Source organism: Lepisosteus oculatus, chromosome 13 (genome assembly GCF_040954835.1).
Source record: "Lepisosteus oculatus isolate fLepOcu1 chromosome 13, fLepOcu1.hap2, whole genome shotgun sequence".
NCBI lineage: Eukaryota > Metazoa > Chordata > Actinopteri > Semionotiformes > Lepisosteidae > Lepisosteus > Lepisosteus oculatus.
Genome location: NC_090708.1, coordinates 22,225,879 through 22,251,311, shown reverse-complemented (window position 1 = coordinate 22,251,311; position 25,433 = coordinate 22,225,879). Strand labels below are relative to the sequence as shown.

Sequence of the window (25,433 nt, the reverse complement as noted above, 5' to 3'; positions counted from 1 at the left end):
AAATCTTCTTCTTCAGAAACCATGATAAAAAAATAATTACTCATTTTATCTTTTGAGAACTGAAGCCTCAGAGAATTACACATGCAAATCCAACCATATCTCATGAACAACCTTTTATAATAAAACCACCTTCAGCGAAAGAAGGATTTAGCTCTTTTTAATTTAACGCTGCGGTGTTCATCATAATGCAGAAGACACCAGTGACTTTTTTAAAGGTCTTCCTTAACCCTGTTTGAAGATCTTTCCCTCCTGTGTATTCGCCAGTTTTTTTTCTTTTCTTTTAAGAGGCCCAACAGGGGATGGTATTAATTCAATGTTTTCTTTTTATTCCTTTATCTAAAATTGAAGAGCTCAGGCTACAGCACCTGAATAACTAATCTACAAGTATTATGCAAGAAAACTGTTGTTGGGAGGATTATTCCAGAAAGGATCTTATCTTTATCTACTGAGGAGTTCAATGTAGTACATCCTTTTGACAGTTCAACACCGCCTCTACAGAAAAAGGTTTATAGTACAAAAAAATCCACATCTTTGAAACACACTTTTCACTTTTTTTAAAAAAAAGGACTATACCTTTATCTCTAACATGTCTATCATATAAACATACGGGAATGGATTTAATTGACTGCTTATTCCTGAAACAAACAGAAACTACAAAAAGCAGGATGTCCTGTATGCCTATTCTGTTGTGCTTTTGTAACTCGTCATGACACACCCAGAGCTTGCAAGTCTGTTACTGTCCAGATGCTGCCCGCTGGTCTATTGTCATACAGTTCAACACAGGACACAGCTTCCTGGGGTTTGCTTAGCACATCAACAGTTCTTTGTTTGCACTAGGTGAGATACAGCTAGCAAACTGTACTTGTCCTTCTATATGTTTCATTCAGAATTTCTTTCTTTTTTTTATTCCAATAATTCTACTGTATTTCATACACACATTGCACTATCGTAAAATACTTTGACTGCCACTTGAAAATTAATGCAGATGCAACAACAGCAAAAACACTATAAGAAATGTTTAAAAGTTCTCCTGCATGTACAGTATGTGTGAATAAAATAAATGTAAAATATCCTTAAAGTGACTGCATCCTTGTTGGACTACACTGGAGCTAAATTAGTGCAAGGATTAAAAAATATGCCTAGACAGATTACCCTTGCAGGATTTAGAGGTTAATGGCTGATCAGTTCCAATCCTTTGCTGCATTGCGTATTACATTCAATGTTAGAATGTATTGTAAACAAAGTCACCTAATTAAGAGACATGATGTCTACTAAGTCACTCCATTTAAGTAATCAAGAAAATAATTAAAAAACAACAGATTAACTCCTTGTTACTAAGATAATGCAACCTAACAACGAGGAGCAAAGTATGGCTTTTTTACAATTCATGGATTTAAGGTTAAGGTTTTTAATGAATGAACGGTGAAGTTAGAGAAAATAAAGAAGTCAGAAATATAGCAATTTGTCATTTGATAAAGGTTAAAACTTATTATATGGAAAAATACATAAATTAAAATTATTAAATTAAAATAAATTAAATCATTGTTCTTCCTGTTTTTCAACAATTCTATGGTAATGTACTGAAATATTAACTATTTTGTTGCTAACAGTGGATGCCCGCATTCTGGTTTTTTTTGTACTACAGAATATATGTATTTAACAGTAACAGCATAGATGTGTAGAGAGCAACATATTATGTTTATGATGAGTCAATAAGATTTGATGGGTAAATGTGATGTGTGTGCTACCATAATGCTTCAGAATGGTTTCTCATATGTGGTTTACCGAAAGCTATTGTGATCAACTTCTGATCAAGTGAGAATTAAAGATACTTTATTGCAATCATGTAATGGAAGATGGATTAGACACAATCAAAAGTTGCTAAAATAGTAAACATCACTACTGGCTCAAAATATTGTATTAGATTTTATCTAAGACTAAGACAGCAAAGAGCCTTGCACAGCAGTGTAATTTACTCAAAACTACAATTTTTCCACAGATTGCTCAGCCCTAGTTTGTTTATGCTACTGGATACAGTGACAGTATAACTTGACGAATTCAGCTTTGATAGAGTCATGCACAGATTGCACTGCACGCCAGCAAGCCACGTGACTTTCTAGAAACTCCTTTAAAACATTGCGTCTTCTGGGATGAATGTTGTTCAGCGTCTTCATGGACTGAAACATTTTTATCAGAGAAACAAGCTTAAAATACTCACGATATTGCTGAGCCCAGACTCTGACATATCGAACACCACGGTCAGGGGCATTCCAGGCTCTCTTTTCGCGTAGCGCTCCAACCAGAACGCCACGTATTTCTTCTTGTCCACCACCATCTTGGCATCCTTTACATGCAGCTTCACCTTGAACCAGACTAACATGACACACGGAAATACAGCACGATGAGGTTCATTTCAGGGCGGTCTGTATTTCAGGTAAAGACAAATGGGTCACAGGACACTTCATAAAGGAAGTGTAGTGTTTGCTATCAAAGTTTTCCGGAGGGGGCATTAGCCATCTATCTAAAGGAGGCAGGTTGTAATGGGAGATTTAAAAGGGTGCTCCAGTTCCATGGAGAAGTTAAGGTTACTTGACCAATAATATGACAGTCTTCTGTGTATTTAGCTCACTAATTGAATTTATACATTCCAAAATATAAATACAGTGTAATGTTAAAAACACGGTAAACAACAGCATTTCACCTTAAATCATTCGCATAGCTAGGCACACGAAAACTGAATACTCAGCTTTTTAAAAAAAATATAAACCATCAGCCCTTTCATATTTACAAATGCTGCTTTGAAAAAAGTAGGACAGCAGAAACCACAATACGATTATCCTTTGCCTGCCCAAATTGTGTTATGTTGTGTGATAGGTCTAGGGTTTGTGCTGCCTGTGGTGAAGACAACTAGATCAAGTTAGGTTGGAGGATGAAATAGCGATTTAGCACTGATTTGATACTGTTTAAAACTCTAATATCCTGTAAGTATATCGAAGGATGTTTCTAAATGAACACGGGTGCACCTCTGACTCAGGGGTGCAGGCCTGTGTTGAAGTGCTGGATTAATTCACTGGAGAAACAGTGTTGCAAACACAGTGCTCAGGCGATGCCTCTGGAGAGCCACAGCCCTGCAGGTCTTATAGGTCGCCCTTAAATCAGCAGTTTCTAAAGACCTGGGACACACTGGAGTTTTGATCATTTTATTCAGTTAACTGGTTCAACTTACTTCATGTGGTCACTTAGTGACCAACTGGGATTCCTGGGGAACAAAGAGTGCTGGGATTTGCATTTCAAAAGATTGCAAAACTGCCTAATCATCCCTTGAAGTGGGTGAAAAGACACTGTTCTAAGCATTTGGAAACTGAACACGTAAGGGTGATGACCTATAAAGATCTGCAGAACTAGTGTTGCCAAACTCTGCTTTAGAATTCTCAGCTCCACCAACAGCGATGTTGAAACGTGTTCTTTTTTTTGCAGACAATGTCCTAAAATTAACTAGCTCAAAAAAGAAACAGCTCAGGCTCTTCTTCAGACTAATTAGGATGTCTGATTTGATTGCAAGGGGCAAGAAAAGCTTTTAAATAATCTAAATGCATGAGTGGCAGCAAAAGATAAAAGTACCAATTACCAAGTAGAAAATAGAGCAACTGATAAGGTCAAAGGAAAAAAAAAAGAGTCTTTAAATAAAACTATTGTCATTACAATAGAATATAAAGTAAAATGATATTTAAAATTCCTTGAAGCACACAAGTATTATCACAAGTATTAAAACAGCAAACTATTTGTATTTGTCATACCCAAGAATTGAAATCCTCTCCTCTAGGACAAATTATTTTCAATCCCTTAAGAACTGCCATGTTTTTACAATATAAAAATAAAAACCACACTGGTAAATACATAAAAACAACTTACATAACTTGTTGCCCTCTTTATCGTAACCATGGAGATAAACCGCACCAGTTTCAAACATCCACCGGGGGATACTGCTCTCAGTGAGATCTGCAGCACAACACAGATTGACACTCATACCAGCAAGGCGATCCTTTGGAAAAAAAAAGCCCAACTCGTCTGAAGCAAAAGCAAAGAGAAATGCCCGAAGCACCCTCAGGCTGACAGCCGGGCCTCATCTGCCAGAGCCAGTTCTACAGCTAAAGAAAGCAAGAAGGGGCTCCTGAAGCAAACCTTAGAGACAGCCTCATATCGTGAATACGGCGCGTAAATGTTATTTTTTTAAACTGGTGCTCTATGAAAATCCACATTTTGTACATCTCCTTTTTCTAAACCAATTATGGGCTTTGACGGGCATTCTGGTAGGAAAATTCCCTCATGTAAAACAAAAAGTACTTCTGTTTTACCACTATCTAGCTAACAGTGGTAAGAGGCCTGAGCATGTGAGAATTAGATTGTTTTGAGACAGATTAACATATTTGAATAATTTAAGCATTGATGCTGACCATAAAATGTTTGATGCTATTAGCTAGTTTTATATGTCGTTACTAAGAAAATGTCTGTGTTTCATGGGGGGGGGGGTCCTCTATTTTACAACAACAAAAAAAGAGAAAAAAAAAGCAGAAATGACTCTGCGTATGAAGGGGAGAGGACAGGATTTTGCCGTCATTTCTGTTATACTGTAACTCCTAATACTGCTGTTTCAATGCACTTGCATCTGTGATGCTGCTACAAAGCACAGCCCAGAGAATGTAGCCCACATGGTCAAAAACCAAACAATCCAGCTATTGTTAAATAAAACGTCTCTGTTCAGAACGTGGTTAAGAGAAAAACATCACATTTAATACAGTGATTAATTCTAAACAATATATTTTGCACCTACAAAGATCCGCTACGTGAAGATAAATTCATTTGCAGCAAGGTTCTTTAGGTTGAAGGAGAAATATTCTGCTCTTGCTTAAGAGTGCAATGCACTGTGGTTTATGTGGATATAAGAACACTGATTTTCAGTCTTTCACTTCAGCAAATGCTCTGTTAGACAGGAAGAGAAACAGGACACACCAATACAAACTGCCTATCAAAAGACTGTTACTTGTGATGAGTGAAAATTAAGAATAACAGAGTGGTGGTTAGCACTGTTGCCCTACAGCTCTTGGGCTTTGGGTAAAAATGACGGCCTGGGAAGCCTTCTGCGTGGAGTTTCCACGTTCTCCCCATACAGGTGTATGTTTCTCAAGGTGCTCTGGTTCCCTCCCACTGACAAAAACTTGCTGGTCAGGTTAACTGCTGTATCTAAATTGTCCCTGTATGTGTGCATTTTTGCATACATGTTCGTGTACATGTATTGTGACACCCTGTTGTGCACGTGTGTGGATGTGCACTGCTACAGGTTGGTGACCTCTCAACAGTGTAGCCTGGCCTTGGACTAACATCAGATTGTAAGCACTGGAAAGCCAGGATTACATGCCATTCTGAAAATGCAGTGGAATTATGTGATATTTAAATGTCTGCGTTTGACAGTACAGTCATAAAGCATGATTATACTTGCAAATCACTACATGCATTGCCATAATGAGATTTTCCTTTAAATCTTCCTGTTGTCCACTTTACGCTATCTTTTAAAATGAGATTAATATACTTTACTGTATAAATATATAAACTCATGCAATTGGAAGTTTACATAAACACAAACTTGTGTTAATATGATAGATAAGGATGTAATAAGGATGAAAAGTTAAACTTACTTTTACTTGGCCTTTCATTTACTACTAGTATTTGCTCACTGGCAGGGCTGCAACACTGGGTTCACATAAGGTAAACACAGTCAGTTTACATGGCAGTTTGAAATAGTTTAAGTGTGACAAAGTGATTGATCGTGCCTTTTAATTCCCTCTGTCTTAACACTGTGCTTCTCTTTAAGAAAGAGGATGTCACATGCTGTTTCACAAAGTCTACTTTACTTAATAGTTTCAAAGTGCATAAAATTCCTGTGATTGGATACTACTGACCAGAAATTAGTTCCTTTTCTGCCCTTAATTTGTGTATTAACATAAAGAGGATTTGGATTCCAATCCATAACTGCCAAATGGCAAGCACAATTACTTCTGTGTAATCCTGTGAAATACAGTAATAACCTTTGATTACCAAGTGCTTTTAGATGCATGGTAAAATATCCTACCAGTGATTGGATTTCATGGATTGCAAATTTGAGGTTTAAATAAGTGCAGATATGCAAACACACATCTCACAGAATAGAGCACATCATACAAATCAATTATACTAGAAATGTCAAATCTGTGCACAGTACTGTCTGGAATAAGTCACAGTTTTGTACGCCTACTTAAATGACTAATTCTAAAGAGCACAATAGTTTGTTGGCGCCAAAATAAAGAATCACTTACTGAACCTCTGTCACCAACAGTAAGTCAAAAAAGTATATTTTTTATTTAAATTATAACAGTAAGCACCATCAGCATCATCTTGGAAATTCCTGTCCATAGCCTTGAATCTCAGAGCTGACATTTGACATACAGTGGTATTTATTATAATTTGATTGTGAATTATATAATAATAATAATAATAATAATAATAATAATAATAATAATAATAATAATAATAATAATAATAATAATTCCTTACACTTATATAGCGCTTTTCTGGACATTCCACTCAAAGCACTTTGCAGGTAATGGGGACTCCCTTCCACCACCACCAATGTCTAGCCCCACCTGGATGATGCGACAGCAGCCATAGTGCGCCAGAATACTGCCCACACATCAACTATCAGTGGGGATGAGAACAGAGTAATGAAGCCAATTCATAGATGGGCATTATTAGGAAGCCATGATTGGTAAGGGCCAATGGGAACTGCCAGGATGCCGGGGTCACACCCCTACTCTTTTCGAGAATTGACCTTGGATTTTTAATGAACTCAGAGACAGGACCTCAGTTTTACGTCTCATCCGAAGGATGGCACCTTTTTACAGTAGTGTCCCCGTCACTATACTGGGGCATAAGTGTTCCACATAGACGGCAGGGTGAGCGCCCCCTGCTGGCCCCACTAACACCTCTTCCAGCAGCAACCTTAGTTTTTCCCAGGAGGTCTCCATCCAGGTACTGACCAGGCTCACACCTGCTGAGCTTCAGTGGCTGCCAGTTTTGTGTTGCAGGGTGATATGGCTGTTGACTATATAATACTAACAAGCCCCTCAAAAGCAGTGGGCACGGTTAAATCCAAAATTGAAGAACAGAAAAAATAAAATAAAAATAAATAAAGTTTACTATTGCACTACTTCTACTGTGTGCTGTACTAGGGGTGAAGAGAGAACTGCCTCCATTTATAGTAAAAGAAACTGCCTGATTTAGCATAAAGCTTCTCACAAATATACTATATTAATCATAGTATATAGTATATATATCATCCAGGTGGATGCTGCACATTGGTGGTGGTGGAGGGGAGTCCCCTTTACCTGTAAAGCGCTTTGAGTGGAGTGTCCAGAAAAGTGCTATATAAGTGTAAGCAATTATTACTATTATTATTCTACTTTCTTTCATTTAGGGCTGCTCCAATGGACACCACATACTAAAAATGAAATATTTCAGATTTATTCACAATTACACCTCAAACTTTTACAGTTAAGCTTTAATGAGAATGTGCTGTTACAGGAACCACAGACCAAGTAACAGGATCTTCCTGTTTTTTGCTTCTTCTTACACGCATGTCTGTAAACACTGTATCTATGTGGTCTTTGGTCGCAATCTAGCCTTTTCAAGGTCACACAAGCTAACGAGGAATTCCCTCAGTAAAACAATACTAATTCCCTGTTTATTCCATTTCCCCAGGATACACACATTGCTTTATTCACAAAAAGAGCAGGTTTGTGGTAGGCTCCCCTTACCATTAACTTTGTATTCCTTTCTCCACTGGAAGCTCTCGTCTATCATTTTCAGGGCATCGTCTACAACGAAGTGACGCCACGTGAGGTAGCTTTCGACCAGCAGGTCGTCTTTCCTCAGCCTGTCCACATCCCTCTCGTCGTACTTGTCTGTTGGGTCTGTGTGAAATGCAGGACATTGTCGTTGTTTTCCATTTCCAAAAACGCTTTAGCTATGGACGGTGTTTCTAAGGCAGCCCTGTCTTGCAATCACTTTAATCTTTCTCAATATCCTCACAATCTGGCTCAAACACCCCTCTCTAATCCATTCCTCTGCATTAAGCAGGGACCACTATACAGCTGGAATTTAGCACAGGGCTTGCTGGTTTAGTCAAATGAAAACAACGTGTGTGTTTGTATGAAGCAGAACTGACAGACAACAAAACTAGTGTTGGGGTGGCACAGTGGATGGCATAGCTGCCACTCAGTGCTGGGGCCCTGGGGTCAATTCCTGGGGTGCTCTCCATGTGGAGTTTGTGTGCTCTCCTCATGTTCGTATGGTTTAACTCCGAGTGCTCTGGTTTCCTCCTGCTGTCCAATGCGGTAGGATAAGCGGCCCTTATCTAACGTGTGAACATGTGCATGTTTGTGTCTGTGTGCCCAGTCCAGGGCGTATCCTGCCTTGTGCCAGTGCTTCCCAGGATAGGCTACAGGTCACAGTGATCCTGAATTGGATAAGAGACTATTGAAAATACTGTAACATGATTAAATCTATTGCTAATCTCTTCCCTTCTCAACTTTTCTTTAAACCTTATTATATTTCTCAAAAACAGGAACATAACTGCAAAAAGCAGGCTGTATTATTCATTTTTGTCAAAATACTGTTTGACAACCAGAATAACCCTTACATTGATCAGAGCAATGTGATATTTGACTAGCACCGCTACACGTAGGAACATAGGGAGCTTAACAAACATTCCAGGTTACAACATACAGTACAATACTGCAGACTCTTGGCCTAATGAGACTTTGGAAAAAAAAAATCATTGACTCTGCAGGGAATTCTTTAGTTCATAATCAAGTATGATAAAAATAAGTGTAACCTTAGAGAGATGAGTTACAGTTACAACAAGGCCAGGAAATGTGAATGTTTTAATTGGTACTGTATAGTCACGGGATAAAAACATAAACCTAAAATGCGGGTGGCAAAACATACAGTTCATAGTTTATTCTGTACTCGGACCAGATCATTAACAATGCAAATATGAAACCAAAACTGACTGAAGCTTTGTTAATCCATGTACAGTTAAGAAATAATGTACAGCAAATCACAAAATAGGAAGTGATACCCTCTGTGGATGTTTCTTACAAAACAAACATCTTGGATCTGCAGATCCACCAGTACAGGAACAATCAAAACGTTTTTTTTTTATGGCAAAACACTTTCTGTTAAATGATATCAGGTATTACCAGGTATCAGGTCTTCTTCCAATAAGTGTATAACTGGAAAAATTGTGGTCACTTTCTTCTTCTCTCATAACAAAATTGTAGGTACAGATCAATCTACAGTTTATTATAGTAATATATTTAAATGAAACCCTGCTAAGCCACAGAACTGATATTTATTTGTAATGGTCTTTAACTGGTTTTCTTTTAACCTGATATGGCAGAAAAACATACTTCTACTGTGCTGTCAGTTATAAATTGTATAAACAGCAGACATCAGACTTGATTTCCCAAATGGCAAATTAGACATTGTGGCATAATAATCTAAAATTATATAAATAATCGAGGTAAATAAATAAATGTTTAGTATAAGCCAGATCTGTCCCGGTAATGCTTTGCTGTTTTACTGTTAAACAAACTTCCCTACAGGTGCAGGACCGCTAGATGTACTGTACTAACTCGTTTGACCGCATGGTTTCCAATCAAAGACACTGAAAAGCCGATAGTTTTCAAGACCATAACACAACTGGTTACACAACACTGACTGATCCAAGTTTCACATAAAACACACTACATTACGGCCAATAACATTACCTGTGATACAAATCGTTAGGATTTTATTAATATGTAGCTGGTTACGGTGTGGGTGGGATAAATCCAATAACTATAAAGACTTAAAGAAAAAACATAAAAAGTATGCCATCACTCCCAACTTACTTCAACAACAATTGAGTAGCATTTATAAGTCACTACAACCAATATCGTGTCAATCAGAAAGAACACGTTTTAATTTTTAACTCACCTTGGATGTACTCGGTCTTGAATCGCTGTCTGATCTCTTCGATTTTCTTCTCGACTTCCTGTCGACGAAGTTAACAAGTACATATCATTACTCCTTCGGCATGTACAATGCAAATTTATAACAAACACATACAACAGTTGTCGCTTTAAATTTCTTGTACCTGTTCTGATTCAGTTATCCCAACATCCGCCATGTTAACAATGATAATACATGGACAGAGCCAAAGTTCATACGGTAGGAACTCCTATGAAACTGGAGACGTAATCATCTCCATTTTGGCTCCACGTGTACATGATGTCAGCCTGTGGCCCTTTTCCTTGCCGAAGCAAGTATGACGCTAGTTGCATTACTTCCTGGATTCCGCAATCTGGGCTGAGCAAGGTCAAAATCACGTGATGTAGCTGTATGATCAGTAATAAATTATTGTCAGAAAAAAAATGTCTGAAAAATGATACACACACATATATATATATGTTTGTTTCGTTAATGGTCAACACATAATATAACTTGCATTTTCTTTAATGATGACGTTTGTACATACAGTATCGCGTATAATGAAATACCCATGATGCAGCTTCTTTTTCCGCGGGTAGTTTGTGGTTGAAGTTGCAAACCTGGGGATCGTAGGTTTCTGTGCCTGGTTATGCAAACTAGACACAGCTGCTACACTATGACGAATGTTAAAAGGTAACTGACCCTGAAAGTAAGATTAATCCCAACTTAATTACTATTAGAAATATTATAAAGAAACACGCTTTCTGCTTTCGCTGTTTTGGGAGTAATGTGAATTATGCACTGTGTCAAATGCATGTGGGAATCAGACGTTAAAACTTTCTATGATGTCCTGCAGATACAGTGGAGCCGGTGCCGTTATGGTAGTACAGTAATATCTGTTTCTTATTTTCAAGTTACTTTATATGATGTGTATATATAGTTGTATTCAACTTTACAACCGTATACCAAGTGTGGGTTACTTTTCTTTTGCGATAGCCTACAGCTGATACACGCAATGATTACAGGCTGCGTGGAAGCATGCAATTTGATGTAAAGCTGCTCTTTTTATGTCAGGTGGTACGTGGAGTGAAATGGAAGCGACACTGATGCTCCAAGGCTGCCGTTAACATTTCAAGCGTCATGGACTCCACGAAACTCCTTGCCTTCAATGGCGAGGTTCTGACCTTCCAGGTCTCGGGATCGGAACTGCGGTTCCGAAGGACGGCGTTCCGGCAAAGCACGGGGCGTTTCTCCGTGACGTCCGAAGGGTCGGCACTCGTCAGCAATGACGGCAAAAACGTTGACATTCTCTGCTGCAGCTCTGCTTTAGATGTAAAAAGTGGCCTGGTGGTGCCTTGTGTTTTGCTCAAACAGAACAAAAGAAAAAAGGCATGTTTCCAGTATACCCTGTTCACATTAAACACTGCCAGTTCTTTGGAGCCCCAGATGAAGTTTAAATTGCAGTATGAAATGAGAGAAAATGTAGCACTGTTGCAGGGTCCTACTGTCTTGTGGAGTCACGAGGAGACAGTTTATTGGACATCTTTACAGGCTGGCAAAGTAACGCCGGTCCCTGTTCTGTTTTCATCAGTGTGCTTTATTGGAGAAGTGGCCGTGGGAATCCAAGACATCATTATACTAGGTACCCAAACACCGGCTGCAGAACAGCCGGTGATGTTCCTTGGTTATCTCCTCGGAGCTGGAAGAAGTTTCGATGGAGCTTGGCTGCTACCTCATGAGTACAGTTCTGTAGTCACATGTTTGCTTATCGTCACTGCTGAAGAAGTAAATGGGGAAATGAAGACATGTGTGGTCGCAGCAACGAGTAAAAATCAGCTGGTATGGTTTGAGGATGGAGTTCCCAGAGAGGTCTGCCAGCTGCCGTTTGAACAAGCCCAGAACATTCAGACAGTCACAACGGGCAGAGACAGCTGCCTGCTTGTTGTAACTTTCCGCTTTGGAAATGTATGTGCTGTATGGAAAGAAGGTTTTCAGGTACTCTCTTTGGGATTTTTTTTTTAAATGTCAGTCCATTTGATTAAAGTTATAACCAAGTAACTTAGTGTCTAGTGGTCCAAATTAGGAGGTACATTGACAGTGATGAAGCTGTAGAGAATGAATTTCCTTTTATTAAACAAAACCTGCTGCCATTTCCTTCCTGTGTAACATTTCAGTCACTTTCCACAAGCTGCGTTTCATTTAGGACTGAATATTTTTTGCTATTTTATTCAAAATTCAAAAGGGAATATTTTTTCTGTGTGTACTTCATATGCACACCTAGTGTATAAATCAAATTTGCAGTTGATAGCAAAACTGTTTAAATTAGGAGCATTAAATTAGGTAGAATTTTGTAGGGGATGTTTAATGATACAGTGGATGGTTTTACGGATAACTACCCCACCTATTAAGGTAGTTCAGTTTAAAAGGACTGTGTAACCGCAGTATCGCGATATAGAGTAACAGTTAAAAATGCATTTCTTCTGCAAGTCATGAGAGAAAGTAGGTCATATAATGTGTGGATGGTTTTATATAGTTTAATGCTGTATCTATGCAGAAGACAAACATCTTTGAACCTTAAGAGATGTATCATTGCAGTGCACTGTAAAGAGTAGAAAGTAATATGCCGTAAATTAATCATGTACACCCAGAGGTCTATGATGTTAAATTTTTATGAAAATAGGCTACTTAGAAATAACATTTTCTTATTTTTCTGGTATTGTAAAATAGTTGTGTGACTCAAGTAATTGGATATTAAGAAAAGATAAAGCATGACAGGAAAACTTACTGAATTTAGTTTATCTTAAAGTCTTTGAAAACCTTTAATCAATGTAGAATATTAAGTTTGGCAGGCATGGTATTCAATGACTAATTATAAATATTCTGTAACATTATAATGCCTCTAAATTATTTTTTTTTAAATACTGTGTGTTATTCATTGCTGTACAGTAGCTGTACTTATTGTATAATAGGGTTGGTTTTAGTTCTGCACAGTTTTTTTTTAATTAAGGCTTTAGAGAGATTGATTATAGAACTTCCTTTTACAAAGCCTACATGTATTATATACTGTCTGTGCAGTGTGTGAGTTTGCCTAGCAATCTGTTTATTGGTATTTTTCTTTGCTTCAGGTTGCTTCTAGGTGGGAGGGAGTCAGTGCTCTCCATGTTGATGACTTTGTTGGTTGTGGGAATGACCAGATCTTATTGGTTTTTGAGAACCACACCACAGCTGATGATGTTCTGAGGGACTTCAGACTCACAGATCTTGCTGCAATTGCCTACACGGTAAGGACATTTTTTGAACGGATCAAACAGTAACTTTTTTTATGGCAGCGCCCTGCCTATGCGTTACTCATCTCCAATTTCTTCCTCCACCGACTCTCCCTCTTTCTCCTCCTTAATACCCCACTTAGACTCTGACCTTTTCTTTCCAGAGCCATAAACCTGCCACTTGCACTTAGGACCCCCTCCTTCCTGCTGTGCGTTCAATATCCTTCCCTGGTTGTCTTCCATGCTGTTTGGCTGTTTTCCATCTGCTTTTTTAACAGGTGTAAAAAATAAATCATTTAATCATTCTGCTTTTATTTAACTCACCCCCCCCCCCCCTTAAATTATTAAACCTACTTAATATAGTCCAACTACACCACCCTCCATAAAGGCCAGGGACCTTTTTAGTTTAATAAGGTCCTTTTACAGTAGGTTGCCAGGTCAATCTTAATTCATAGGCAAGACAATGACATTGGTTAATATAACATTTGTTGTATTTGATTGGAAAAAAGGCAACTAAGACAGCTCCAGCCACGTTAGGTGGATAGCCATACAATTACTTTCCAAGAACGGTAAAATCACACGTGATAGAAATACCCTTATAAATAAGGTATGGTGAAACAACCACTCTCCCACTTCTCCCACCCACTTCTAAGTGACTTCTAAGTCACCCCTGATAAGTTTCTTTTAAGGCCAGCCACACCAAATACAACCTGAGCAATAAATAATTCAAGACTGTGTCCACAAAAGTTAAACGTAATTTTATTATCATACAAAAGTCCCAGCAATGGCAGTCAAAAGAGCAGAAAAACTCAGCAGACAAAAACACGACTTCAGTATTCCCCATACACAGCACCAGTAAAAACAGTACAATGAGAAGAACAATTAAAAAAAAAAGCAGACATATGGAGAAGCTGAGCCAGAAGAGACATATTTATTCCGACCAAGCTGAAGAAAAATAAAGTTCAATAATATCTCTCAACACCCATCCACTACACCTTACTGACTCAAGTTCTCAAGTATAAAAGAGATGCCATTCAGGAACAGTTCCAAAAACACAGGTTCTCTGTGGCACTATGTCAGCTCTGGCATTAAAATCCCCATCGCCGCATAAACAACATCAGAAAGTAATCAGAGCAACCCAATCATGGGGCCACTCATAACAGGCCACAGCAAAGAGAATCAAACAATTACAACTCCTTCCCCCTTTCACAGGAGTACATTAAAGCTTTCTTTAAAAAGGCAGGCCTGAACCGAGTCCTTTCAAAAAGACTATCCTGGCTCTTTCTTCGCTTCCCATAGAAAACCCTTGACTGCTGGACTACCAGCTCTCTGCTCTCCTGCTGCAGTGCTTGCTGCTTGACCTTCTCCAGTCTGCCTTGCACTCACTGTACCTGATTTACACTTCTGTTACCTCTGTTCTCTGTTACCGACACCCCTCTCTGGGCGGGAGTTTGTGTTGTGCACCCCAATACAGGCAGGTCTTAGTCAAGCTCAACATGATTATACAATTTCAAGTCTCATCTGTGACTATGATTTAATTTTGTTTGGCATTTTTTTTTTAGTTTTGTCCTCTTTAGGTTTAATGTGATCATGGCACGTTCCTAACGTCCAAGCCTGTTCAGGCCACTGGTCGAATGGCCATTCTGTGGGACAGCGGTTCTTAAGGATCAGGTGTTAGGAAATGTTGGGGCGAAAATGATTGTTTTAAAAAGTAATTATTTTCTGTCTTCAGAGTAGTGTCGACACTTGTGAAGATCTGAATGCAGACGGGGCTGTTCAGGAAAATTATCATATTTTTGTGCAAGCACTGGAAACCAGACTACAGGTATGAAGTGTTTACACTGTAGAAAAGGAAAGTATGCATACATTTATAAATTCTTGGTCAGGGTATGGAATTGAATTTGTACGTACGTATTTGTAAGAGCCCTGATGTACTAAATAAGCACAGTCCAAATTTAGCATAGTCATGTTATTTCGCAGAAATTTCACGCCCAGGGTGTAACTACAGTGTATCATTATTCTCAGTGAGTTTTTGCATCAGACCTTGTCACATGTAAGTTTGTATCTGCTACATCAGAATATAAGGATGTTTTAAACAAGAGGATCTGTCCCTCTTTCTTTTTTTTGTTCTTGAGTAGATAATTTACTCGTTTCTTGAAAAAAGCCAGGGTATGAGTTTCGGCAGCATGACTGGGTAGCTTATCCCAAACTCCTGCAGCGCTGTGTGAAAAACATACCTCGTGTTCTCAGTTTTAAACGCGCGTTCTCTTAGTTCCTATTTGCAGCCTCTGGTTCTGAAGGAGTATATTGAGCTGTCTTTGAAAAATGCCTTTGAGGATTTGGAGTTCCTGAATCAGGTTCCTTCTTGGTCTACCCTGTTTGAAATTCAAGCAGTTCTGATATCTTGTCAGATCTGAGCTCACAAAAGTTTTTGGTTATTCTTCTCAGGGCTGGTTCAATTTTTTGCATTACAACATCTTGGCATTTTTTTTTATTGTGGTGACTAAAAGTGAAAACGCACAGGATATGTCCTTATGGATCTCTTAAAATGTTTTGATGCATTTTAAATTGTAGACTTTTCTAGATGTAATTATTAAACTAACAAGGTTAAAGGGTCTGTTTATTGCGCATGGCTTTTATGATTCACATTATTAATATACTTTTTTTTCTGTTCTGTGTGTGATATTTAAATTCAAATACTTGGATGTCAACTAGAATTGGGGCATAAATAAAATAAATCCACTCTAGGACAGATCAAAAATGATAATGGCAAGAACCCCTCTGTGCTTCTAATACATCACTATTTAATAGCTTTCACTGATTTTCACTATCACCTAGCAAAGAATGTTTAAGGAAATGGCAGGTTCTGGCCTTAAATTCTTAGCATGAAAACTAAATTGGAAAATAAAATTCCAATGTTTATCTTTGGAAGTATCTGTAAAAAGCATGTGATTTAAAACATCATTGTAAATGATGCAACCTAATACACCATCTCTAACATAAACATTGTTTTCTTCACTTCACTGTCAGTGTGGTTTGTCCTCAGTCCAGAATATTCAGCTTGATTTGGATCTGAAGGACCGAGTTCTGTTGCAGTCTGTCCAAGCATTTACAGGCCTCATCAAAGGAGAGGAGAACATCCTGTCAAAGGGAGAAGAGGTACATTTAACATATTGTTAAATATAACATTCCCGTAATGCGTAAAGAACAAAGTACCGTTTCAAAATTGCCAGATTGTCAAGATTTTGGTTACATTATGCATTTGTCATATCTGTAACTCTGCCTATTGCATATTTCATGAATTTATAATGCCTTGTGAAGTGATTTGGCTGATATGCAATCTGCAGCTGGAACTTCTTCACAGCTCTAGGATCCATGGTCTCAGTTTGGCTCTCTCTGTGTGGAACTTGGAGGTTCTTTCCAAGTTCTTTTGTTTTTTCTCTGGGTGCTTCAGTTTCCTCCCACAGTCCCAAAATACGTTATTTGGTGTCTGTAAATTGCATCCTGTATTGCATGTGTGTGAGTGTGTGTGAGTGTGTACTTTATAATGGACTGGTGGCGTGTTCTGATTGTATGTTACAATGTCTAAGTAGATATTAAGACTGCCGCATAGAGCAGCTCCTTTGTACAAAATATCAGAAACATTAAATCTTTCTTCTGGGAGCTTCCCTTTAGTCTACATTGTTTTTTTTATCTTATTACGGTTTCCTTGCACAAGCCTGAAAGAGATTGAATTACCTTCGTCTTCTTCTGTCCTACAGAAAAATGGTCAGTTTGACTATTAATGCTGAACAGTATTAACAAAATCGATTGCTCTACCGTGGAATACTTTAGCTATTAGAAATTTTACTCAAATCTAATCAGTGCTGTTTTGGGGATAACTTCACGTAGAATTCACTTTAGCCTGGTTTAACTGATACAGAAAAACTTTTAAAATATGTAGTGGCATTGTATCATTCATGTCTAAATTGTTGCTTCTTAACTTTTATACATGAATTACATATAATTGTTAAATATTTTTATGACTGGTGTGATGTTGCTCTTCATCTAAATTGCTGTGAAAATATACAGTGGATCATAGTCAGTATAATTATTCTACAAGTAAAAAGAACCTATCTCTGATATTATGTGATCTTTTCTGTATACAGTATGATGTATAAATGATACTTTGAATGTGAACACTTGCATAATGTCAGTGTCCCATCTCCTATACTATGCCCTCTACTGGTGTGTGAATGTATCTCCATAAGAGTAAACACAAGAAGGTCGTTGTTTAAGGAACGAGGAGGCCAGCTCGACAGAGAAAAGGCAAGAGCATGGCAGATAATAAGACAAAGGCATCTTTAAAAGCTAAAATATCTGAAACAACAGTTTTGAACCAGAAGCAATGTTGACCGTTGCTTTAAAGATGCAAATAGCAAGAGTGTTTGTGTTGTGAATGTTTTTTTTTTCCCTGCTGTGCTTAAAGATCCTCTTTCTATTGCCTTTAGGTTTTATGTGAGCATGTTTTATTTGAGACAGTTTTTGCTGTTCATCTTGTTTTTTTCTCTAGTAACAGAGGCTTCTCATGCTTATAGTCTGACTAGATGTTAATGTTCAGGATTTGTGTAGTTTATAGGTAACAATGTTTTTGGTTACAATGTGGGATTATATAGGTTGATGCTAGACAGATACATTCCCTGCTTAAAACCAATATTGGTATCAACATAAAAAAGCAAAAGTGAATGTGTGAAGAATTGCTTAGTTGAATTGCAATAAGAAGGCTGACTTACAGGTACAAGGAGTATCAGATTAGTCAACGAAACCTGAAATAGACAATAAGTGTCAAAGTATTTGTTGTTCTCATTAGTGGTTTTATTTTCACATAGTGTTTCCATCTGGAGAACAAAAAAGAGAGAAATTTTAGATTACTTTTACATCACATGACACTAGCCAACACAAGCACGCACACACATATATCATGACCAACTTTCCCAGAAGCCCATTAACCTACCGGTATGTCTTTGGACTGTGTGAGGAAACCAGTGCACCAGGAGGAAACCCACCCAAACTTGGAGAAAACATACAAGCTCCACACAGATAGCACCCAAACAATTAAACCCTGGGCCCCATCACCGTGAGGGAGTGCTGTACAGGTAAATATTACATCTAAAATGTGTGGTATGCGTTTAGGGAATAAGCGATCCTTGTCACCAGCGGTTGGTTATATACCTTGACTGAAATTGCTGCTTGTGATGAAATGGCCTACAAGTTCTGGCCCCGCACAGAGGAGGCTGGGCTCATGAACCCTTTCACAGCTAAAAGGCCAGTTCTATTTCAGGAGGGCCTAGTGTCCCTGTGGGAAGAAGACACCGCTGTGGACAGCCCAGGTGAGGAGGCTCCAGTGGCGCATGTGGGCCTCCGCGGTCTGGCAGAGAAGGTCTGGCAGCGTGTTGTTGGCGACAGCTGGGTCGTGGGCGTGAGGCTGGCAGAGGAGGCCTCTCTGTGAGTATCTGCTTTCCAGACTGGCGTATGGTGGTGGAGAGGAACGCTAGGGTTAAAACTGGCAACATAGACTGGCCTGTTTTTTTAGATAAATAACCGATGCGTGTATCTGAGGGTGTACATTTATATTTGCCATTGGTTTGAGATGGTTTTTTGCTAAATTTACCACTCTGTCCATTGCCATTGTTATCAGCAGGGCATTGTGTGTGGCCTGGTTTGCTTTGGCTGGCAGCTGATGGCTCAAGAGACTTAATCTCTTTATCAGCCCCTCACACTGATCTGCAGGTGCCAGGCCATGCACTGCTAGTTCAGGATAGGTCACAGGACACAGGAGTTGGTGCACACTGATCCTGTTTGCTCCAGGCAGAGCAGGTTTTCCTGTTTAGTACAGGAACGATTCCCTTGCAAAGCGTCGTACTAGTCTGTGCTATTATTCAGGTGCAACAAATCTCAAATACTTATGTTTGTTTTTTTTAGTAAAAATAGTGTAACACTAGATCTTAAATTTCTTTAAACCAAACATTAGATATAACTCCACTTACAAAAACTTATCACTGTGTTACGTCATAGCACATCAAGAATGCAAACCTTTTTCACCAGTTGTGACAGGAATTTTTGGAGACAAAATTATGAAAACATGTTGCTGAATTGCAATGTGAGATGAAAGGAATATCAAAATAATGATTAGATAACGCACGTCAGCAGTTTAAAAGCAGGTCACATATCACATCCTTTGTATCATCTGTGTACTGAGCTCTTTTCCACACATGGTGTGCATTTAGATTTTCCTCCAGTCTTGATATGCATGCAGATCTGAACTATCATGGATGTGAGTTCTTCCCAAATAGCACTTGACCATTTGTACATTAGTCTGCCATGTCCATTTTTGTATATTTGTTTCTTTTTCGCTTGATACTTTTCCTGGTAGCAAAAGGTTACTGGCTTTTATTTTCTCTACGCAGACTTTTGCATTGGGTTCCATTATCCATCTGACACTTTTGTCACATCAGTGTATTCAGATTGATTTATTTTTTCATATGTTTGGAATTGCCAGCCATTGTGCCCTTTTAGATCCCCCAATTTGGTGTGTGCTGTCTCAGGGAGGGATGTGAACTACACCTTCTCCTCTCCAGAACTGTGCAATGTCAGAGCTCCCCATGGCCTGCTAGAAATAGCCTTGCTTGGCGAGAGCATAGGCACTGAGGTTACAGTTGCATGGCAGCAGCCAAGGCTCTTTGCAGCCAATCCAACCCCTGGTTATAGCCCAGATGCAAAATGTTGACCTTAGAGCTTTTTTCCATATGAGCACAGTTACAGAACGAGTCAGTTTGGAGTCCCTGTTTTAATCTACTTTAAATTAAGCAAACAAACACGGGTGAAACGAAGGACGCAGTCATTTTTTTTTTTCACTTTATTTTTAATCCTGAGTAGCTGTCATGACCTGACTCTAAAGAGTTCTATTTCTGCTCTTCAGCTGCAGTGAAACATCTGTGTTGGTGAACTAAGTAGTTGAGGCACTGAAAGAAATTCAGCTGTAATTTTTATGGGTCCCAGCAACTTGCACACAATGTCTGCCTCGATCACTATGGCAACAGATACATTTTAATAGCTCTCTGAGTCTTTTTTCAAGCATATATAACAAGTCTTGCCGGTGATAAAACAAACACCTTGGTGTCATTCTGTCCTTGGTTAACCGTTGAGGTAACATCAGGCATAGCAGGAGCATTCTGATGAGGCCAGACCTGCAAGTACTACAAAAAGGCTTGGGCTATTCAAGTTATAATTTAGGGAACCTCAAATAAGGTTAATTTGTTCAGAAAATCAATTGTCAATTTTTTTACTAGACTTTTAGCAGATGTTCCTGTTACCATGAAATTCGAACAGTACGGTACTGTGTGCAGTTTTAACATTTGTTTTCTTTTAGAAACGTGAAGTAATCCTAGTGAAACAAAACACTTGTGTTTTTTTTTTTAACGGCAAGCGGTGCCTTTGTCTTCCAGATCAGTGGGCGAAGTGAGTTTATCGGTGCTGATGGAGCAGGGCTTCGGAAAGGCCCCTACAGTAATCCAGACACGCAGCAGTGTGCTGCAGCTCGGCAAACTCCCCTTCCCCTGCCCGTCCTCCCAGTGTCGGGCCGAGCCCGCAGCAAAAAAGACTAGGCTGGGGCCCAGGCTGCAGAGTGTGGGGCAGTTTGGCACGGTGGCGGGGGGGCGTGCGGAAATTGCCCAAAATCGGGCACGCACCGTGATCGCCGCCACTGAGCTGGCGCCGCTTGTGGCCTTTGTACACCTAGACTGCTATTTAATGCTTCATGCCACAGCTGCACAGAATCCAGGCGTCTGGGGGGAAGGGCAGCCAGTGATTGTGCAGTGTGGTAGAGTTTCTCTGGACATCAAGGACATTTCTGCTGGAAAACTCTTCCCGAAATCGTTGAACAGCAAATATGCTACAGGTAAAATGGGCTCCTTCTTCCCCTGTTTTCAAGTTAAAGTGAGAGGCAGGGGAAAGTTGGAAATCCAGTGGCCTTGCAATATTCTATACATTCTACACACCACGCCTCTATTTTGTGCGGTAATAAATATCCAGGTCTACAGATTTAGAAACTACAAAAAATCATTTGTCTTCCAGAACTCAAAACATGTGGTGTTCTACTGGAATTTTAATGATTTGTAGCCAATTAAACATCTTGTACAAACTGGGACTGTTTCCTGCATTCAAAAAAATGTTTATGGTATTGTTTTTTATTGCTTTTTTAATCAAAACCCCTTTCTAAGGTCTCTTCAGGCTTATCAGGCATATGCCTTCTTTCACACAGTATTTCCGTTGGCTCTTATGTTGTTATTGAAGATAAAGTGATAGTTGTAGATGTCTAGTTGATACTAGTCCATAACTCCATAACAGTCCATAAAAAATGAACCAGTGACTATGAAATCTTATTCAGACTTTCATCAGCTGTAGAGTCATCTTTACATATGCTAGTAGCACTGGGTTTTTATAATATTAAGCTTTTTCCCATAGAAATACCTGTTAACTCTTTTTTGTGAATTTTCTTTTCTAGAGGAAGCTGTGGAAGATTTTCTCAGCCTTACAATGGTATTAAAAAAGTGGTTATTCCAGATAAGATCTCCAAGCTATACTCTTTGTGATATTTCAAAATGGCTCTTGGGACCAATGCAGTGCCAAAGACTTTATGTTAACCCAGACTATCTACTACTGAATAATGTGGACACTTCCAGTATGATGTTAATCAGTTGGCAAGAGAAAACCGCCTTTGAGGGAATTTTGCTAATCCATTGCAGGTAAATTCATCATAAATTGTGCATCCATGCTCATAATGGAATGAAGCACTTCCACACAAAGAAACAGACCCATTTAAAATGCATGTGACTGTTGCATATGGAAAGCTTAGTCCTGTGATGTTAATGTTGGCAGGTTCTGACCACCTTCTAGAAACATTGTTGCTTCTTTAATCTTTATACTCTCAGTTGGATGCACATGATAACGAACTGAAAGTCATACAGCAGAATGTTCTGCCAACATCTGGAATAATGCCTGTCATATTTATAGTTGTACAGATGAAACATGTTTGTTGTTTAATGACATTGAACCTAAGGATTTCATGTTGTGTTTTGTGTTTCCAGTTGCCAGACCAGCTTACTGAGGTTTTTAAATTCACTGTGTACCTTTCTGCCATCATCCTGTGAGGTAAAGCAGCTGAAAGCGGGACACGCAGAAGACCTGGCTGAAAGCTTAGCATCATCCTTAGAGGAAGAGGTGTGGACCGTTAGGAACTGGATTTCCTCGCTGATCACTAACCCCACGAGTGAAAAGCAACTTGCATCAGCTCTGCCCCTTTGCCAACCCTCCCCAGGCTTGGCCGGACAGCTTCAGCAGTACAGAGAGGAGTTTGAAAGAGACAGGAAGCTGAGCCACTTCAGTTTAAACTCGGAGGTAGAAGTACACCTCTATCGACAGCTCACGGAGGCCCTGGCTGATGTTCAGCTAGCAGGAGACAAGGTGGCATGGGCACTCTGTAAATCCTAGTGGCCTTCCCCCACTGTGCATGGTAGCACTGGGGGATTGGCTTAAAAGCATTTGGATGGGATACAGTGATCTTATTACAAAAAAGACTAGGTATTCCCGTCTAGTTTTTTTTTTTACACTTTGGTGATCTGAAATTAATATAATATCAAATTATAATATTCTAGATATATAACATATTCTGGTAAGATGTGTAAAGAATGGAACTGTTTTCATATAGCTTCAGTTTTAATTCATCCTTGTGTGGTAGTCATTACATGTTAATGTTTCTTAAGGTTAAAGTTGATAACGTTTGCATTTACTGTATCATTTGTCCTTGTGTCCGTGACATGTCCTTTCACTACAGGCAGAAACCCTGAAAGCATAGCAGCTCTTGGTATAACTTTTGTAATGAGTTCGGTATTAAACCTTGTGAATCTACGATTTCACATTACACATCTGTCTAGAAAATAAGTTTTTTTTTCTGCTCCGGGTTTTCCTTGCCTGAGTGGCATCTACAAAAAAATTGGCCTGTGCTGCGGAGACTGTTAATTGGAAAAAGTAACAGAATGTGTTAATCAAGTTGGATGTCTCCTCATGTGTGAGATTGAAAAAGATATTCACCAGAAAAGAAAATATAAAAGCTTGATGATGCAACCAATGGGTTAGGTTGAAGCTAGGTTGTCACTTGTTTTTAAGTCAAAAAACAGTGTAAAAGTAAGCTGATCACAATACCTATTAGTGTTGTTTAAAGATTTTCATAGTTAAGAATTGAAATAGGCATCCTACTGTATGATATATTTTCCTCATTGCCAGCACAGTACATCTCCTGTTGTACTGTACCATATATATACTGTACCTGTAAATACAACTTCTTAATTTTCTTCATTGCTGCCAAAGTGTGTGTGAGGCTTCACTTTCTGTGGCATTAGTATTAGTAAACTTCCACATTTTATAAATAAATAGAGCTCAAGAGTGTGCTGAAACAACAGTCTGGTAAGGCAGAAGTTTATGTGCCTTTAATAGTTTATTTATTATTCCTTCAACATTTTGTTGTATATAAATGTATTCAGCTTTTTGCAGAAAAATAATATGAGTATTTTTTTAAGAATTATGCTACAGCTATCTATTATAGGAACACTGCTTAATGACCCCCCACCAGCTGCACAGTAGACATATAAAGAAAGGTCAGATTGAAACGATTGTTTACTGTAATTTATCATTAAAGTCAGAGTGTTATGTAATAGATTTATCAAAATAACAAAATATCTTGCAAGTACTGCACCTACATTTTTGCTGGTTTCTTTTTGTAGTCAGTGCTTTTAATCACAGATCACTGTGAACAACATTTAAAAATAGTTTTACACTAAGGTAAGTAACACATGCTAAATCATTTCCTCAGATGTGTCACTCCTAAAAGTTTTTTTGATGTGTTTGATAGGTATGCGGTTGAATCTATACTTTAAGATAACAAAGAGTACGGTAAAGCTAACTGAAGAGTGTGGATTACCCAGCAGGAGATGTTTGAGCAGCAATATCTTGACAATTTTGGATCAAGTAATGCAGATGCACTTGCTTCTGAAACAGAAGTCAGAACCTTTTTCTGTCCCTTTTGTTCCTGTGGCACTAAGCCAGTAAACTGCAGCATCTCCCATCTGTTTCTGGTGCCTTGTCTGATTAAAGGTAAACCGAGCTGTATTTTCATTTCCTTTATACTTCTGCTTGTTCTCCTGTATCACCCGATTAAAATAATTGTTTCAAATTGACAATTATATCCATATGGTGTGGTATTTTTCACCTGTCATTGCTAATTAAAGAAAAGGAACTGTATTCAAAGCTACATTGATTTAATTTAGCTTTGAATCCTATTACATTCATGTTCCATAAAATATTTAAGTTGCAATGATCTGTTTATGCGTCCTTCGGAAGAGAAGTTAACCAGAGGTTTCGACTTCTGTATCATTAAAGATCCCTTTTGAAAAAGAAGGAGTGTTAACCCAAGTGGACTGTCTGCTGACACACTTTCCCCAGGTGGGGCAGCCTTTCAGTGGCCATTGAAGGAGGTCCCTTTCTGTACAGGTGGGGCACTCTGGGAAGGATTCTTTGAGATGTCATTCTTTATTGCATTCTAGATATGATCAGTGTGGTGTGCCTGACCATTCAATTATTATCCAGGATTTGGCTGTTTAATTTTTAATAGTATTATTGAACAGTGACTATTATGTTTTAGTTCCAGGCACTTGAACCTACTTTATTTTTCAGAACTGCCAGTCACATGTCATGGACCCTCCTGAATTTGAAATCATTCATTGAGTCTTTACATCCAGGGTCACGTCGCTTTCTGTAGACCCACACAGTGAGATTGAACCAAATTCATCCAGGCTCCCCTGACCTGCCTGCCCACATCATTCATTAATTATTGTGACAAATCCGTTTATTGTGGGCAGAGGCGGAACTGTTGTAACTGCTCAGAGTAAGAGTTTAGAATTTAGAATGTTTAAAAAATACAATTATTGACATTGTTGCAGTATACTCCGCAATAATAAAAGAGTGACTCTATGCACTGATATGCTGTAAAATCTTGTACAAAGAAAGTTG

The 25,433-nt window shown here is 38.7% G+C and overlaps 2 protein-coding genes across 5 annotated transcripts in view; one reads left to right on the top strand and one right to left on the bottom strand.

The window, feature by feature from the left end:
- Positions 1 to 10,397, bottom strand: part of mospd2 (motile sperm domain containing 2) — a 31,199-nt gene extending 20,802 nt beyond the window's left edge. The window contains exons 1-5 of the mRNA XM_006638009.3: positions 10,232 to 10,397; positions 10,072 to 10,129; positions 7,848 to 8,003; positions 3,913 to 3,999; positions 2,219 to 2,373 (exon numbers count right to left, since the gene is read on the bottom strand). Coding sequence (XP_006638072.1) covers positions 2,219 to 2,373; positions 3,913 to 3,999; positions 7,848 to 8,003; positions 10,072 to 10,129; positions 10,232 to 10,264 — 489 coding nt within the window. The 5' untranslated portion in view covers positions 10,265 to 10,397. The remainder of the gene's footprint in view (positions 1 to 2,218; positions 2,374 to 3,912; positions 4,000 to 7,847; positions 8,004 to 10,071; positions 10,130 to 10,231) is intronic.
- A 263-nt stretch (positions 10,398 to 10,660) lies between these two features.
- Positions 10,661 to 24,604, top strand: fancb (FA complementation group B). Of its 4 annotated transcripts, none has more exons than XM_006638008.3 (9): positions 10,661 to 10,758; positions 11,140 to 12,060; positions 13,191 to 13,346; positions 15,064 to 15,156; positions 16,362 to 16,490; positions 18,652 to 18,815; positions 20,816 to 21,267; positions 21,874 to 22,114; positions 22,457 to 24,604. In XM_006638008.3, exons 2-9 carry the CDS (start codon positions 11,206 to 11,208, stop codon positions 22,857 to 22,859), a joined length of 2,493 nt encoding a protein of 830 aa, XP_006638071.2. In that variant the 5' UTR covers positions 10,661 to 10,758; positions 11,140 to 11,205; the 3' UTR covers positions 22,860 to 24,604. The 4 variants fall into 4 exon arrangements, with proteins under 4 accessions (XP_006638071.2, XP_015216945.2, XP_015216946.2 ...); XM_015361459.2 differs by having other exon boundaries at positions 10,661 to 10,774; XM_069197555.1 differs by lacking the exon at positions 10,661 to 10,758 and adding an exon at positions 10,859 to 10,946.
- The last annotated feature ends 829 nt before the right edge of the window (positions 24,605 to 25,433 follow it).